General features: G+C 33.0%; 1 protein-coding gene across 4 annotated transcripts in view; it reads left to right on the top strand.

The window, feature by feature from the left end:
- Window positions 1-19,420, top strand: part of EPHA6 (EPH receptor A6) — an 881,405-nt gene that overhangs the window by 180,270 nt on the left and 681,715 nt on the right. For all 4 annotated transcript variants that reach the window (XM_032351621.1, XM_032351616.1, XM_032351619.1 and 1 more), the window contains exon 3: window positions 2,451-3,114. In XM_032351621.1, coding sequence (XP_032207512.1) covers window positions 2,451-3,114 — 664 coding nt within the window. The remainder of the gene's footprint in view (window positions 1-2,450; window positions 3,115-19,420) is intronic.

Genomic DNA, 19,420 nt, shown 5'->3' with positions numbered 1-19,420 from the left:
TACGAATGAGCAGAATTTTTTTTGTCACAAGAGGCAATTTTTGACATTTTAGTTAAATCTCTTATTTTGGGAGAATTGGTTGTAATGAGCATCGTTAATACTTTTTATTAATATGAAAGAGTGTACTGTGAAGGTGTCAAAATATAATTATTCAAATAAAATTTATTGAGAATATAGTTCCATACTTCTATGTGGGAGAGTAGAGAATGCAATGTAGACCATAATAATTATATGCATTTCCTGAGAAACAAAATCACTTCTGATTAGAAAATTTCCCAAAATTAGAATAATCCTTCGTTAAATATCTCAGAGTTTCTCCAATGGGTGAAATCCTTAAAATTTTGGGTACTGATTTCATTAGTTTATAGATTTTATTATTTACATCTTGTTTCACTGCTTATATTCTGAATGGTTAGTTTGCCTTTAAAATGAACTATGGGGGCGCCTGGGTGGCTTAGTGGGTTAAGCCGCTGCCTTCCGCTCAGGTCATGATCTCAGGGTCCTGGGATCGAGTCCCACATCGGGCTCTCTGCTCAGCAGGGAGCCTGCTTCCTCCTCTCTCTCTCTCTTTCTCTCTGCTTGCCTCTCTGCCTACTTGTGATCTCTCTGTGTCAAATAAATAATAAAAATCTTTAAATAAATAAATAAATAAAATGAACTATGATAGTGTTGGTTTGCCTTAAACTTAAATGTAAGAGTCAGATAAGACCTATGATCACTAGGATGAAAAACATTTAGACGGGTAATTGCATGTATCTTTATGAGATTATTGGCTAACTCTTATGTTTATCAAGGGTGTTTTGCAAAGCTATATCCACAGTTCCAAAGGAACTTACTGTTTCTTCTGGAAAATATACTATGAAGTTCAAGTTAGAAGCTTATAAGCAAGATTTTTAGATGCAGATTGTTTTTAAGATTGCATGATAAGATAAATTATTTCTTTGTAGAAATGTACAGTAGATACTGAAAGTGGTTAGCATCGTTACTGTCCTATAGACTGAAGAAAGTAGCTATTCTATTGGAAACTGCTAATTGAAATTCAACTAGTCTTGATTAAGTGACTCTCAATAGCCAATTAAGGTAAGAAACTGCAAACAGGGTGTGTTAAATAATCTTATTATAAATCATTGAAGTATGATATTAAGAAATAAAGTACTTAATCACTATAGAAAACAGTTTATTGTTTCCAGGATACTTTAATAGAAATGAGAAACTATGATGACTGGCATGTTTTCCCAAAAAGGTTATAAAATTACCAGACTTTTTTTTTAATCTATTGAAAATTATCACTGTTACTAAACAAATAAAATGCAATAACAGTCTCAATTTGTAATTTGTAATTAATATTTAGATGTGTAAATACCAACAATGCCAGTTTATAGCAAGATACTTGGGATTTTTATTAAATTTGTAAAAAAAGGATAAACAGTTTTTCTATGCAAATAAATGGCAGAATGCTCAAAGTCCACATGTAGAAGTGAAGATAATGCAGTGATGCTTTCAGAGTGAAAGCTAAAGTGCGCAAAAAGCTTATAAAGGCTCTATTTTTTTCTTTCTCTTTTCTGTCCTGTTAGGTAGTATGTGTCCAGTGCCCATTCATACTGTTCCTATACTCCTGACTAAGGGTATTTGTACTTACTATTTCCTCTTGGCAAGGTTCTCTCTCACTTCCAAGACCACTTGAACGTCACCACTTCAGTAAGGCATTTTCTGGCCACCTGATTTAAAATGTCAACCCTCTTCTCCATCTCCTTGCCTTAATTTTCCCCATTGTACTTTCAAGCATTTTTTTCAGCTGACTCATTTACAGGTTTTATCATCTCTCCTCACTTGAAGTAAGCTCCAAAAAAGCAGGGTTCAGCTGGTTTGCTCCTATATTCCTGGTGTCCAGAATAGTGTCTCATAAGTATTTCTTGAATAAATCTATGGCATGTCAGATAGACATGCAAATATTTAATTTAATACTGCTAAATATATGTCACTTTGTGGCAAATTGGATATGGAGGCAGGTGGGTAACTACCGTATGTGTGTCATCAGTCTATTTCTTTAATCATATAGTGGATGTTATTTTATTTCATACGGTGTACCAAGAACTATTTATTTGCTTTACATATATTAAGTAAATTATGCCTGACAACAACCCTATGAAACATGTACTATTATCAGCTCTATTTTACAATTAAGGAAACAAGAGGTGAGAGTAAGTAGCCCTTGATGATACAACTAATATTTAGGAAAGCAAGGTTCACACCAGGGCAGATGGTATGTCCAGAACATACACTCTTAACCAGAGGTTCCTGGCTAAAATCCTTCTGTACTGTTGCTTTGAATACTTTCATTTCTATCCTTTTTATTTAGGTTTCTTTGCTCAAACAAAATTTTGGAGGTAATCATATCTGTTTAACCCACTGTGGTTTTATAATCATTTCAATTTTTTTTCTTTTTGCAGTGGGATGCTATCACTGAAATGGATGAACACAATAGGCCCATTCATACGTACCAGGTGTGCAATGTAATGGAACCAAACCAAAACAACTGGCTTCGTACAAACTGGATCTCCCGTGATGCAGCTCAGAAAATTTATGTGGAAATGAAGTTTACATTGAGGGATTGTAACAGCATCCCATGGGTTTTGGGGACTTGCAAAGAAACATTTAATCTGTATTATGTGGAATCAGATGAGTCCCATGGAATTAAATTCAAGCCAAGCCAGTATACAAAGATTGACACAATTGCTGCTGATGAAAGTTTTACCCAGATGGATTTGGGTGATCGTATCCTGAAACTAAACACGGAAATTCGTGAGGTGGGGCCTATAGAAAGGAAAGGATTCTATCTGGCTTTTCAAGACATTGGGGCATGCATTGCCCTGGTCTCAGTCCGTGTATTCTACAAAAAGTGCCCCTTCACTGTTCGAAACTTGGCTATGTTTCCTGACACCATCCCAAGGGTTGATTCTTCTTCTTTGGTTGAAGTAAGGGGCTCTTGTGTGAAGAGTGCAGAAGAGCGTGATACTCCTAAACTATATTGTGGAGCTGATGGAGATTGGCTGGTTCCCCTTGGAAGGTGTATCTGCAGTACAGGATATGAAGAAATCGAAGGTTCTTGTCACGGTAAGAATGAAACACTCAATTTCTCATGCATTTAAGTGACATTTTAAACAGGTAAATTTGTTTTACATTTATTTTCAAATAATACATTTTCAAATGCTATTATTGGCAGAATTGATTGTGGAAGAAATTATGAACTATAACATAGTTTCTTATTATTTTTCCTCCTAGAAAGGGTATATGAAAATGTATAATAAATTGTATACCATGACAAATGTTCCTCCATATTGAGGAAATGGTTAAGCCATTATTTTACATTACAGTGTATAGAATGTACAGGTGATTATGAATGGCTATAATCACCTAATTTTTTAAAGTAAAACAATATCAATAGCAGGAACAAAAAACAAAAGGGATTCAAAATGGACATTTGCTCAGCTTTCATGTTTGATGACCTATAGAGAATGTGTCATTTAAAGATAGTTTGAAAACAATGATTTCTTTCATGTTTAATTATCTAATTGAATAGTACCTAGATAAGATGAAGTTATATTTAAATAAGTGAGGAATACACATATATGTTTCAAAAACATACAGGATAGTTTATGCAGATGTTATGTGTTTGGTGATTGAATACTGACTGTGTCAGATCTTAATTTATCTTTTGCTACTAGTTTTTAAAGACTTATTTATTTGAGAGAGTGAGAACGCATGCATGCATGCACATGCACGCACACACATACACACACACACACACACACACACACACACACACTCATACACACATGTGTGGCAGGGAAGGGCAAAGGAAGAGGGAGAGACAGTTACCATCCTGGATCCTGAGATCACTACCTGAGCGGAAACTGAGAGTTGGACACTTAACAGACTGCGCCATCCAGGTGCCCCTATCTTTTGCTACTAGTAAGTACAATTTCCTGCCATATAACAAATTACTTTTTAGTTGTTATGATAGTAATTGTGTAATATCTGTCAGGAAGTATTAACACAACACAATGCTAACGGGGTTTAAAACCATACCTTTCACATTGTTATGATAATAAAATACCTATAATTTTCAAGATGGAAGATTTGTTTCTTTAATGTGAATAATTTTGTGGGACTTATTAATCTAATAAATTTATACATATAGAAATAAAATTATGGCTTGAGAAATAGTAACACAATACAGATATTTCCTTTTAATGGTAGACGGTTTATAAGTTTGTTTTCTGTAGTGCCATATTGAATTTACTGACTTCTTTGTTGCTGCTATATTCATGTTCTTTAAAAAGGATAAATAATAAATAAGAAAAATAAGAAAAAATATATGCATGTAAAGATCATGAAAAATACATGTGAATTTTTAAAGGTTTTATATATTTATAAAACCCTTGGGCTCTTGAATGTGGGAGCTCACTTGAGTTTCCAATGATGGTTATGTTTGGTTGTTTAAAAATACTAATATTTGCATAGAATCTGTAGTATAATTTTTATAAAGCATGAAACAGCTTTCCTCCACTATTTAATTGTTAAAAGATCTTTCATTGATGTTTACCAATATAGATTAAATTAAAATTTTTATTCACCCATAACAAGGATTTAGAATGGAATAGTCAGAAATTATTCTTTGACGGGGCTTTCTAAAATGTTTCTATACACTGGAAAATAAACTAAAGAAATATTAGCATAATCAGTAGGATAAAGAGGACAACAAGAGCTGAGGCTAAAACATTACACAATGCTAACCATGTAGTTTTGCCACATTTGAAATTAGGTAGATACTGGACAATCATTGATAAAAGTATGGCTAAAGAATTTAAAATAAGCAAAGAATAATTCTTAGGACTTGTGTGATTAGCTTTTATTAAATATTTGTATTTTTATGTCATTAATCATAGAATAAGAGGTAGTGACAATCACTGATGGCTAGAGGTTTTTCTTAATATGTTTACTCTGTGAATTTCATTCTTATTTATATGCCTTAAAATTCTTTCATTTGTTGGGTAAAGAGGATTTTGGACAAATGATAATCATTATCAGACTGTGTAGAGCTACTGGTAGAGTCATCTGTCTTCATGGCTTGTTATCTTTTTAAAATTTATTTGATTATAGAAACATGAAAGAGTGGGTACAGTATAAATGTTCATCATCTCCTTATAGTGGATGGCAGAAATTGAAAGAATTAAGCTTGAATTCTAAATCCATGGCTTATTAGCTTTGAAATCACAGTTTCCTTATCCATAAATAAAGTAGTGGTTCTAATCAACTCATGATAAAGTATATGGAGAACTAATAAAAACACTCGCATCTGCTTGGTTCCAATTTAATACAACAAGTTGCTATTTACAAATGCAGGGGAAGCTGGAGTGGATGTAGAGACCTCATTTTTAGAAAGAGGTATCTTGCACTACCACTACTTGCCCTACCAGTCTCCATTTGAGAATACTTGTCTGTTTTTGATGTTTTGCACTGCTTCTTTATTTCCTTTTGATAATTTTTATCAGATTCTATTGCCATCTGTCAACAACTTATCTCACAACAAAATTTTTGAATTACATGTAAGCTCAATGGCCAATTAATTAGAACTTACATGAATAAAATCATAGTTCATATAGTATATGGTCACATATGTAATGTGAGATATGTGTATGTGTATGTGTAATTGGAGAAGGAAAAACAGCACCTCTGTATCATTCCTGTGGTCTGTTTTGTTAGAACACCTAATTTATTTGAGCTATTTATATTTCTGAGTAACTACTTATCTGTTAAGCATTTTGGTAAGTGGTATGTTTTAGTTTTCTATTGTTACTGAGATAAAAGAACCCAAAATTTACTAGCTTAAAACCACCCTATTTTATTATTTTTCAGGACTCAACTGGGTAGTTCTTTTGTTTTAGTGTAAGCAAAGATCACTAATGTAGCTGAATCCATCTGTGAGGTTGATCAGAGCTAGAATGTCTATGATGACCACTCCTCTTCCAGAGTTTCATTGTCTATGGTGTCTCATCATTTAAGAATCTAGTCTAAGATATTTTACAGTACCATGGCTGCCTTAAGAGGGAGTTTTTCACATGGCCAAATAAATAGTGACTATATGAGGGGGGATACTCTATAAGTGGGTGAATACTAGGAAGTATGTTTATAGAGAGGTGCCAGTGTGACAGTATACCACAGTCCACTCTGGATTCTCTTAATTAATGCCCCTCCTTCATGCACAAAACCCCACATCCTCCCAAACATTTATTCCATTATGGGATCATGTTTCAACAGAAAAGCATCATTAAAAATCAGGTCCAGATGTAAATGAAGCTTCATAGTTCAAGTTCCTCTTGACGTGGACAACTAAGAACTAAAAAGATAAGTTATTGTTCACACACAGTGTACATGGGATAGGGACAGGATAATTGTGAAAGATTCTCCCATTCCTAAGAGCTGGGAACACAGCAATCACTGGTCCTCTGTGATTCTGAAATCCAGCTGAAAGTTGTCTGGATCTCTTATCATGAAGGCAGGGAATGTTCTGTAATTGGATCCCAGTTCTACTCCCTGGGATTGGTTCTCTGTGGTTCTTCGTTTCCTTCTGTGGTTCTTGGGTTTGGCCCTCTGAGTCATCCCATCCCTTCCTTCCTCCCTCTCTTCCTTCCCTTCTATTTATTTATTTTCATCTTTCTTATTTACAGGAACTGTTTGTATGTGTGTTTCACCAGCGCTGTCAGATAAAGGAGGAGTATTTTAAAAACGTGTGTAATTAAGAGTAAGAAATTTATTGATAGGAATGATCATAAGGCACTGAGAACCAAGAGCTACTTAGTACTTAAAGGCAGACACTATTGGTATACCTACAGAGTGCTCTGTTTATTCTCATTTCTGTGAAATAGGATTGTTTTCTTCAGGAGGCTTGCAGTAGATCTGGTTGCTTTAGATCTGGAAAGCCCTAAGAAATGTCTTTATCCTGGGCACTTGGGTGGCTCAGTTGGTTAGACTTCTGCCTCTGCTTAGGTCATATCCCAAGGTCCTGGGATGGAGCCCTGCATTGGGCTCCCTGCTCAGCAGGAAGCCTGCTTCTCCTTCCCTCTCTGTCATTGCTCCTGCTTATGCTCTCTTACTTGTTCTTTCTCTCTCAAATGAATAAACAAAATCTTTAAAAAGATATCTTTATCCACATTTTATAAATCAGGATGCTAAATTACTGAGAACAGAATTTTATTACTCAGAGCCACTCAGTAATTGATATTAGACCAAGAACTAAAGCCTAAATATTTTTTCTTTGTGCTTTCTCTCCCTATTTCCATTTTTTCCCCTGTTCCTCAATTTTCTCTTTTTGTTTCTCTTTCATTTCCTCATTCCAGGCATTCATTCTCTTATCTTGAACATTTAACTTTTCCTGCCTATTCACCAGTTTAGCGGAGCCCTAAGTTATTAAACATTCATTAGGTCCTTTTGTCCATGGTTTTTTTTTTGGGGGGAATTTGATGTGAACACAATTAGAACAGTATCTGCACATCTATTCTGAAATTCAGGCTACTGAGAATAATGGAAAAATATATGGACTTACCTGGAACTTTGATGTAGAATATGAAAAATATGAGGCTTTAGGAATTTTGATAATTTACTTTAAATGGATTTGAGAACTCTTGATCTGCTATGTAAGGAAAACAAAATAAGCTGGTTTAAATAGAACTTATCTATATTTACTCATACTATCAATTTGTTATGAGTAATTTGTATTTCTTTGTATATCAATAATTTATCATTATATTTTATTCTAAAAGTTGTACTACTGAGTCTTAGAACATGTGATTCATTTCTCTATAATATTCTAAAGGCATATCTAAATACAAATTCTAGAAACCTAAAGGGTGAGGTTCTCTTATTCTTGCTATCAGTCAGCTTTAAATAGACATGAATAGTACATTAAGCAGATATGCTAAAATTTAAAACCAAACACTAATTTAGTTTATTCTGTTATATATAATAAGCATTTTTTTAATTCTTGGCTCAAATATCAGTTTATTTCTCATAACTATTTTAATTTTATCTCATAGGTTTATAATTAAAATTATCTTATTTAGGCATATTGATGTTATAGATTTTATTGTTTTAATTGTCTTAATTTATTCCATGAAGGGTTTGAATTAAAAAAATGTTGATTCATAAAGCATTAATTTACATCAAATAGTATTTTACTGTATATATCTAAGAATACTTTAACACTATGGAAGAAAATATTGGAAACAACATGATAAATTGAATGCAATTTTTTTCAGTTGTGAATTTTGAACTGATGTGAATTTCTAATAAATTCCTCTTGGATATTAATTTAAAATAAATCTCATTAAGACAAAGTGGTACTTGTACTCAGAGGTAACAGAGTTTGGGTTTTTATACCTGCTGGGAATATATATACACACATATATACATATGTACTGCAAGGATATATTCTTCAAGCCCTTAAGGATCACATGATATAATTTAACAAAATAACACTTGACTGTGGAAAAATAAAAGTTTTAAAATATTGAGGATTTTTAAAAACTCTTCCTCTTTCTTAAATATATGCTTTTATTTATTTATTTTTCTCTAATGCTGCTTTAAATTCAGGAGGAAAGGATGGTGGCAGTTCTCAAACCGTTACATTATTGTTCACAGAGGTGAATGAGATGCACAGGGCCTTTGGTGACATAGCTATTGATTTGAGCTTCTGAAGAGTGTTGTTATTAAGGCTTCATGGCTCTGTCCTCTGCTGCAGTTCAGAAACATTTGTGCTCTGTGTTTATGGTCTTCTGTCTAATCATGTTATCAGAGATGATTGTGGAAGCAGAGAGCATAAAGAAATTTTGAGACACCAAGATTTGCTGGCATTAAATAAAGGGGTTTGAGGATATGATGGAAAGCTAAAAGGTGAGATTGGGATCAGAATAAAAGGGCATACTTACTGGCCCAAATAGTATTTTCACTTTCTAAAGGTTCTCAAAACTAAATATAAACTCTTACAATGTAACCTTCAATTCCAAATAAAGCTGCTTTTTCGTGAAGCAATTCCTGACTTTCATCCAGATTGAGAAGAATATGAAATCAAGAGGCTCCAAGGAGTCTAAAAATAGAAGGTATTATTTCCAAGAAAGAGTAAAGTTAAATAATTATATTTTGTTCTTCATCACAATTTTAAAAATAGGTTAAAACATCAACTGGCTTGAAACGATCTTTTTTGGTACATTATTTTAACCAAATTTTAACTTCAATTTTAGTATCTATTTTACTCTCTCCTGTCTTGAATGCTACAACTTGTATTTCTATAGAGGCTGTCCTTAATTAAGAAAAATACTTTCTTAACACAAATATTTCAAAAAGAAAATAAAATTATTTAGCATCTCTTTTCACTTTTTAAATGTGGTATGCCATGCCACCCATTGAAATTGCTACCAATTTTGAAACTTAGTTCTACCTTTTAAAGAAACAAAATTAAGAGATTTATAAAGTCAACACTTAGATACATCAAGATATATTAAGTTTTTATGCTTACTATTTTTTCTATGTTATCTCTTGTTACCTGGGTTTGCCATGCTATTTGCTGAAGTATATTTGTTGATAGATCTTTTGATAAGATACTGTAAGTATTTAAACTCTTTATTTAGTGGATATCTAAAAATATCTTTATTTAAACCTCCTTTTTCAAAGATTGTTTATTTGGGTATGGAAGACTAAGTAGTTGTTATTTTTCCCTCAACATTCTGAAAATATTATTTCCTCGTCCATGAGAATCTACTAAAACTATAGTTTCTAATGTTCTTCTAATTTTCATTACTTGTGAGATTATAGGTTTGGTCTTCAGTTACATTACGATGTAACTGGTATGCCTTTATTTTTTTTTTTTTTGCATTTTTTTTAAACTAAGAAAGCCTGTGTATGTGTTACATTTTTCTCTATTTCTAGAATACCTATTATATATTTGTTAGAGACTTGGAATACTATCCTCTTTGTCTCTGATTTTTTTAAATACTTTAACATTAGCGCTAATGTCCAGCTTATGAATTTTCACTCTGACTACATATAGTTAAGTTTACCTCATCTATTGAATTATTTTTATCTTAACTGTTTTTTGCTATTCTTTTTTTTTTCATTTCCTGCTTTTAAAAAAGAATTCTGCCTGGTGTATTTTATGATTTTTCTCTTTTATAGATGTTATTTTATTCTCTATGGCTCTTAATCACACTATAATTAATTTTTAAATCAATCTGGTCTAAATTAGTTTCCTGATCTTATGCATTGGCTGTGTTTTTAAGCATTAGGGTCAATTGTATACGTACTTTGGAATTGTTACTTACAGTCTGACTTGTTTTTTGTTTCTGTATCTTTTATTTTTTAATTTAAAAGTTTTGTAGTTGCATTAATTCTGCTCCCTGAGGCCTTATTATAGAGCAAACTTAAGAGAACTAATAAATTTACCAAAGAATTCATGTTGTTATTCCTTGTTGACAATGATTCAGGGATCCAGGCTTCTTGCATTTAGTAGACCAACCATCTCTTCAGAGTTGTTATCTATGTTATCTGTGTTACTTGCATCCAGCTCAGAAATTGTAAAGGGAGATTAGAGAAGGCACATGTGCTTTTTAACCAGCTCATATATGAAGAGACACATCATTTTTTTCCCCACATACCAACAGTAAGAACTAGTTATATGGTCACAATCAGCTGCAAATAGGGGTAAGATGTTAAATGCTGTCCCTGGCTCAGTAGTAGTCACTTTCCAACAATGATTCTCTGTCATGGAAGAGGAAGCCCCAATTTTTGTAGATACTTAGTGATCTCTGTAATAGTCTGCCATTGCACCCACAAAACATGTGTGCTCATCCTCATATATCTGGTGATACAGATTTTTCTCCATCAGGTTCAAATAGGTGTTCTTGTTGACTGGTGAGGCACAGATTGAATGAAAATCCACCTACTCTAACCTAAAATATACAGTATTTGAAATAAATAGAAAACTCCCCTTAAGAAAGGAGAATAAACACAGCCATAGCAATAATGGGCAGGCATTGTGCACAACCTCGGAACAGATATGACACTAAATTTACTGAGACACTTACCCACTGTTCTGGATGTCCATTGACTCCACTATCTGTGAGCTTCTTTATCATCCTGACAACTCCTGAAGTAGTTATGGGTGGCTGAACAGCTCTCATACTTTTATGATAATCTGTTTTGAGAGCTTGAGGACCATTTTATAGCTATAGGCTCTGATTTAGACCAGACTCATGATTTGGCTGCAATAAAATTTCCTAAAACACAAAGTAGCTTTTTAATCTATTTGTCAATTCCATGTGCCAAAACTACACACAGAAGTCCACACCCAAAGTCCTTTCTTTGAGTTAGTTTTCAAGTGTGTCTTATCTATTAATGTATCTATTTGCTACTTTATTCATGTGCTTCTCTCAACTTAATGGCAACTAAATTGAAGTCATCATAAAATAGGGGTGGATAGATCTTAGAAGCAGAGCTGAGTCTCTTGGTTTAACTAGGATGTCTTAATCTATTTTTGGTACTCAAGATGTTCTTTGCTTAGATTTGTCTCCATTCTAAGAGGCAAGAATCATCTTTTTATAATCCTGAAAACACAATTTTCTATACTCTTCTATTCCTTTTTTGTTTTGTTTTGTTTCGTTTTTTTTGTTTTCAGCCCAGCTAGTAGTCCTTGAGCTCATCTGTTCCTGGAAATAGCTTGTTAGATGCATCAAGTTTCAGTCAACACAAAGAAATTAGCACTTGACCTGCTTTCCAAGTTATTGCGGATATAATTTTACCAAGAAAGTTAGGACTGTATAACGTAGGTTTCTATCAGGCTAATTTCATATTACAGTTTTACATATCATTTGGCTTCTGACTGTTAAGCTAATACTACATGTTTTAGGTTTTTGTTTTGGGTATATCCCAATTGAAGAAGATACATATTTTTAAGAGAATATATATGTATATTTAAAAGCTGAAAAGACAAAATTCCAAATTATGGAACCTTAACATGTAGCTTATTTTTCATTTATATTATAATCTGAAGTGTTCCTGGTTGTTGACTGCTTTGTAGAATTCTATGGTTTCCACTTGTTGCTTGTTATTACAAATGACTTTATAGTTATCTGTACCCAATGAGTGGAAGAAGGAGAACATATAGAGTGCATAACTTTTTCTTAAAAGTTTTGGCATAGAAGTGACATAATTTTACCTACATTTGCCACACTTGTAAAAATTATATATTCTGTAGGGTAAAAGCTTTTTTGTGTGAGATTTACTATTAAGCTATAATGTCTAGTACATATAATCAGGAATTTTTTATCAACAGATAAGCAGTATGTAAGCTATGTAACAGGGTTACATCAAACCAAATAAAAAATAAGCTAATCATATGAAATTAAACATTATAAGAGAAGTTACTCTGGGGTGGCTCAGTTGGTTAAGCATCTGCCTTGGGCTCAGGTCTTGATCTCAGGTCCTTGGATCAAGTCCGCATGGGCTCCCTGCTCACCAAGGAGCCTACTTCTCCCTCTACCTCTGCCCCTCCCTCCTGCTTGTGCTCCTGCACACTCTCTCTCAAATAAATAAATAAAATCTTAAAAAAAAAAAAAAGAAAACAGAAAAGTTACTTGCATACATCCAACCCCCCCCTTTTTTTTTCATGGAAAATAATAGGATTCAACTATTTTAAAGAAGGGTGATTATTTCTACATAGCATCCACAAATAGCAGCAGAGAACATTCAGGATAAACCTCCCAGTGAAATTTATGTAGTAGTACATTGAAGACATAATGACAGAATTTTACCAGAGAAGAGAAAGAGCTCACTTTTCCTTTTATACAAATACAATATAATAACAAAATATTGTATTTATTAAATCTGTATATAATTCATATTAAATCATATTCCAAGCATCATAAGAACTATAAATAGTAAAATTATAATGCCATACATCTTAAAATTTGAGAATAATTTTGTTATAAATTTTTTCATTATATATTCATAGCCGGCATTAGAACTACAGAGGTATGATTGACTGTATTCTCCATATGAACAAAAGTGTAGTAATTTGCATTTTCAGATATTTACATATTTAAGCTCTAGGGAAGTATATTTCAAAGGACAACATAATTCTAAGAAAAACAAGCATCAAAGGAAAAACCTGATTCAGAAAAAAAGAATGGGTGAAACAAAGTAGAAGAAAAAGTTATCTGATATAAATATATCTAATATGTTTACTTTGGTTTAAGATAACTTGTGATCCTTTGTGAGAAAAGCATTCTTGATTTCATTTATAATTATAGTTACTAAAGTTATCTGGGAGTTAGTTATAAATTCAAATACATGCTTTGATGACATTAGGGGACATCCTTAATATTTTTGAGTCCTTTGAAATAATGTCTTAGAATTGGTGTTCTAAGTGAAAATAATTATTTCTGGTGGAAATAATGTCTTAGAACTGGTGTTCTCAATTATGTACATAGCCTTGAAGAAGTAATTCTTTTATTTTACTTTTTTTTTTACTTTTTTACATATAATACTATATAGTAGAAAAATAAAGTAATAGATATGGCTTCCCATGATGATTCGGTATGAACAATAAACTTTGATAACCAGTTATTATTTTCAGTCTGAGCTTGAGACAAACTATCTGTTTTCAGAATGAGTTCCAATATATAAGGAATATAGTATTTAGTCTCAGTTTTACAGGGAACTGTAGAGTGGTGATAAATTTAAAAGGATGAAGATTTCCAGTTGCCAGTTGCTATATACAAGGACTATCACCATATAAAGAAGCATGCAGTACCAAAATTGATGGGAACTCTGGGAGTATAAAAACAAGCTCTGCTTTATCTTCAACAGTGGACAAGGAGAAAGCAAGATTTATTCCTATTATCTGACAGCATCAAAAGTGACTGCTATAAAAAGTCACGAAAACCTCTTGAAAGATTCAAACTCTGTTTCTTTGGACAGAGATAAACAAACATTGTTTTGGATAGAATTTTTAAATAGAATCACTGTATTTTTTTTGTCTTTTTATTAAGATGACTAATACCCTAATTTCTTTGTTTTATTTCTATTCCTGTTTTAAAGGTTAGCTAAAATTCAGGTTGGGTTATTTTTAATCATACCACAGTGAAAAAGCTTATAGTATTTAGCTCTATGTTAACCAATTAAATATTTTTAGTAAAATTAATTATAAATATTTTAATCAGTAAAACTTTGAAATGGCAATGACTTTGGATTATGTGAGAGCTTTCCTAGAGATTTTTTGTTAATTTACTAATTGCGTTATGACCAAGAGACCATACTCTTCTTAAAGTTTAATTATATGTGGCTATATTTATAAGTAATTACAGATTGCTTAATGTGAACAAATTTGCTATGCATATGAAATACTGTATTTAATTGTGTACTTTCCAAAAGTATTCTGTAAATAGCATACATTAATTAGGTAATATTTTTATTCATGATGGTTGCTAAATTTTTTTAAAGTTCTTTGGCTTCTATTGAGGTAACTGTAAAATTTCTTTATAAACCTATTTAGGAGATATAATAATATAGCTCCTTAGAAGACCCACTTTTGATTCAATAATGTTATATAATCTTGATGCATTATTACTTTAATGTTGAGTTGTACATTCTTCTTAAATTTTTAAAACATTGGCAAAAGGATATTCTGTCTAATGCAATGAAGTACAAATGTGTTTTGACTGAGGTAAAGAACAGAACAATTCTTGGATGAGAAACTGTGTTCCTGGATGAGAAACTTAAATATTTGGAAGGTATAAATGTTAATTTAGAATTACTAACAAACCACACTCAGAACTCTTATTGTTTTAGTCACTTTGAACTCATAGAAAGAGTTATAAATTTTATATGAAATAATAAATGGAATGACACATGGTTTATTTGAAAAGAACAGTAAAGGTGAGCAAGAACCCTGGCAGATATTAAAATCTATTCAAGGGAAAGTATTTAAAATATGTAGTATTAACTCCCAAAAAAAAATATTTGTCAGTGGTACCAAGTAGAAAGGGAAAAAATAGACTAAATTACATGAAATAGTTCAATCTGTGGTAAAATAGAATTTATTAATGGGGAAAATAGATGGGTTATTTAATACAATGGTTCTTACTTATAGGGGTTGAGATTGAGGAGTGTAGAGCAATAATGATTTAGGTGTAGGGCACACACTACTACTTCTTACTAATTCCTGGAATAGTTACCTTAACTGTTGAGGTAATCTATCTTTAGAATGTGCATAATTAATCTCCACTGTGCCTTAGTTTAGGAAATGTATAGGAATAGCAGTCCCACAGAGAATTTCTTGTTGCAATAAAATGAAACCTAAGGCAAAGTTACAACTAGAAGATGCTAATTTGTAAAACATAAATTAGGATTTTCATAGAAGTTTACAATTATGATGAAACAGTGATTTTTGAAGGATTTTTAAAAAGGTGAAGAGAAACATTACTAAAGTATGAAAGGATGAGACTTTACAGCCAAAATTGGTTTTTTTCATTTGTTTTTTAAGAAGGATCATCTAGGTATTAAACATGAAATTTGATCAATCAAAGGAAAATCTTAGATTATTTTGATGTTAAAGAAAAAATATCAGACACTTATTAAGTAACTATAAGGCAGACTTTATTAAGGGGACTACTACAAAGGAGTTTTGCAGTAGAGGAGAGGAATTGAGCTCAACTACGAATTAAACAAAGAAATCAGTTGGTTAAGCAGCTGCCTTCGGCTCAGGTCATGATCCCAGCGTCCTGGGATCGAGTCCCACGTCGGGCTCCTTGCTCAGCAGGGAGCCTGCTTCTCCCTCTGCCTCTGCCTGCCATTCTATCTGCCTGTGCTCTCTCTCTCCCCCTCTCTCTCTCTGATAAATAAATAAAATCTTAAAAAAAAAAAAAAAAAAAAAAGAAATGTGGAAATTTATAGCCAAGGAATAGTGTTGGGGGTCAGTGGATGGAAAATTACTAAGAGGAAATATCCAAGGTAAGGGATAATTCCAGCTGAACTGATATGTAGGATCCTTGCTAATGCAGACTAGTGTGATGAGGTATCATATGGAGATAAGGAAATGGCCAAATACTGAAGTTAAAGAATTCTCTCTAAACTTAAGACTTCTTGCTAAAACTAGACTGTGTGAACAGAAAGAAAGCCCATAGTTGGGTCTAATTAAGCAGATGTCTTAAAGGAGCCTGACTAAAAGTCTGGTCAACTGAGACTCTGTCAGTATCATGCAATACCCTGTAGCAGGAGTTGGCAAACTATAGCCTGCTTGCCATCCCAACCCATTTTTGTAAATAAAGTTTTTTGGAGAACAGCCAAGACTATTCATTTATATTGTCTGTCACTGCTTTTAAGTTGTAAGAACAGAGTTAAGTAGTTGCTTCAGATACCATATGGCCCATAAACCTAAAATATTTTTGTTTTACAGATAACGTTTGCAAAACTCTTTCCTATAGGCAGATTAGTGTATCCCTGAGAAATATAAATAAATTTATCAAACTTGTTCTTTTTGTTACAAAAACCCAAGTTCATCTGCCCTTCATTTGAAAGGCCAATTCTTAGGAAAAGGATTTTGACTGAAAAGGAATATGAGTTTTATTCAGGAGGCTGGCCACCTGGGGAGAGGGCCAAAGGCCAACTACAGAGGTTTCTTCCTGGCCTAGGGGTTTTTTAAAGGAGTTTACAGTAGTTAGAGTAGTTAATCAATGAAGAGAGTACAGCAGTCTATAACATCTCTTGATTATGTACTGACTCAGTTATGCCAACTACGGACTTGCTTGGAGGTTTGCAAGGGGGTCTGGTTCCTTAGTGCCTGGGGGTTGTGCAGAGGTGCTCTGCTCTTTCTAAGAAAGAATGCATGATCTGTAGATACACACACAAAAAGGGTTAGTTTATCAATCACTCAGGCTAAGGGTCCTTGCTAAAGCTAAAGATGACTAGGTTGGCCGGAGCAGCAGAGGCTGCTTCATTTTGAGCCAATTATTAGGATACGATATTTTTACAATTAAACATAGACTAAAACCTCTAGTGGAACTGTTTTCCTCCAACGCTAGCCATCTTTTTATTCAGAGTCATTTATTGTAGCATTTATACCAAGGAATATAATTTCAAAAACATTCACAGGGGATTTCATATTGATCTATTTTAGGAAAAAGAGTTAGATTTTTATTAAAATCCAGAAATAGCTGAGAGATAAGATCAGCTAGTAAAAAATGTAGTGTGTGTGTGAGTGTGTGTGTTCATTAGAAGAGTATTGTTTTTAAGCCCTTTCTCAAGAACTCTGTTTGATACTAGCTTGTTAATCTCACTCAGCAATATCTTGACTAGATGCCATACTAGACACTCAAAATGCATTTGTTAAAAATTAGTGAGTTGATAGTTTATATGCTCTGTGTAAAATAATCGTTGGGGCACCTGGGTGGCTAAATCGGTTAAGTGTCTGCCTTTGGTTCAGGTCATAATCCTAGGTCCTGGGATTGAGCCCTGCAATGGGCTGCCAGCTCAGCAGGGAGCCTGTTTCCCCCCTCTCTCTGCCTGCCTCTCTGCCTACTTGTGATCTCTCTCTTTCTGTCAAATAAATAAATAAAATCTTTTTTAAAATGAAAAATAAAATTCAGATTGTCTTTTACTTAGAAATTATAAGAAAACAGATTTTATGTGAACCATAAGACTCAATTTCCAGTAGATTCCCATTTTTTTCTCCCTACTTTCAGGTTTTATTGAACTTTCAGCAATGTTGGATATGTGTTTATTAATGTAGGCCATAACCTTAACATTTATTGCATACCTATTACATCCTGGGAGCTGTGAATTGCTGTGAATTACTGAGATCTCTGCCGCTCAATACATGCAGACCTTGCCATACAACACTGTTTAAATAATTGAGCTGTTGCTTTCACACTTACCTAGAGCCCACAATTTTATATATGTGCTTGTTATGTTATAAAATATATTTAGAATAAGTATTTTAAAAATCTTCCCCAGTTTTTGATAATTCTGAAGTGTCTCTTTATAAAGATAAAATAAAAATACTAATATATGCAATAATACTAAGATATGCAATAAATTACACCAGCTAAAGGTGTAATAAAAACTTTTGTTTTCATCTGAAATAATAGTTTTCAATTACAAAGCAGGTTGTGCAATGCTTTATGTATGCATATGAGTTTTTTGGAATATATATCTTTAATAGTGCCCCTTTGCAAATTTATTATTACTGTATTTTGTCATTCATTTATTTTTATGTTTCTCTTTCTTGCTGTCTACTCCCTACCCATCTCTTTTATTTATGTCTTTGAAGAAATCAACATCAGCTGCATAATGAATAATTTATTATTATGTTCATTTATATTTGAAATTTTTTATACTGTGTACCTAATTAAACTTTTCTATAGAATTTTGATTACATTTATGTCATTCTTGTTCTTGTCTTTTAATATAGTTAGATATAGATATTCTAGTCATTCATTATAATTCATCACGACTAAGGGTTTGGAAAAATCATTTGGCATTTAATCTTAAAATATATTTTCTGTATTTCATGCTGAGCATTATCCTCTCATTTCTGAGGAATCTCTACCTCGTGCTATTCACTGTTTGAATAGAGTCTTGCTCTTCAAATAGAAGAGCTCTTCCCTTCCTTTCTTTCTCCCTTCCTTCCTTCTGCTCTCCCCCACCTATCTCCCTTCTTTTAATAATGTCCTTGAATAAAGACATGAAAACTTGGTTGGAAGAAATAGAGAAACAATTGTTTAATACATCACTTCCTCTTTTCTTTCTTTTTTTTTTTTTTGTACACATACCTGGCCTTCTTAAAAAGGGACTGTGATCTTTGAACTATAGTATTGGTGCTACTTACACAATTTAATGGTCTGACTGCTAAATGGAAAACATACCGTGCAATTCTTATGCCTATTAATGAAACACTGAAGAGAATCTAGCATTGCATCTAAAATGTATCTTTTTTTTTTAATTTTTTATTTTTTATAAACATATATTTTTATCCCCAGGGGTACAGGTCTGTGAATCACCAGGTTTACACACTTCACAGCACTCACCAAAGCACATACCCTCCCCAATGTCCATAATCCCACCCCCTTCTCCCAAACCCCCTCCCCCCAGCAACCCTCAGTTTGTTTTGTGAGATTAAGAGTCACTTATGGTTTGTCTCCCTCCCAATCCCATCTTGTTTCATTGATTCTTCTCCTACCCACTTAAGCCCCCATGTTGCATCACCACTTCCTCATATCAGGGAGATCATATGATAGTTGTCTTTCTCTGCTTGACTTATTTCGCTAAGCATGATACGCTCTAGTTCCATCCATGTTGTCGCAAATGGCAA

This window comes from Mustela erminea, chromosome 1, assembly GCF_009829155.1.
Source record: "Mustela erminea isolate mMusErm1 chromosome 1, mMusErm1.Pri, whole genome shotgun sequence".
NCBI classification, from domain to species: Eukaryota; Metazoa; Chordata; class Mammalia; order Carnivora; family Mustelidae; genus Mustela; species Mustela erminea.
Note: the sequence above shows the minus strand (reverse complement) of the source record. Positions and strands in the feature narration are given on the sequence as shown.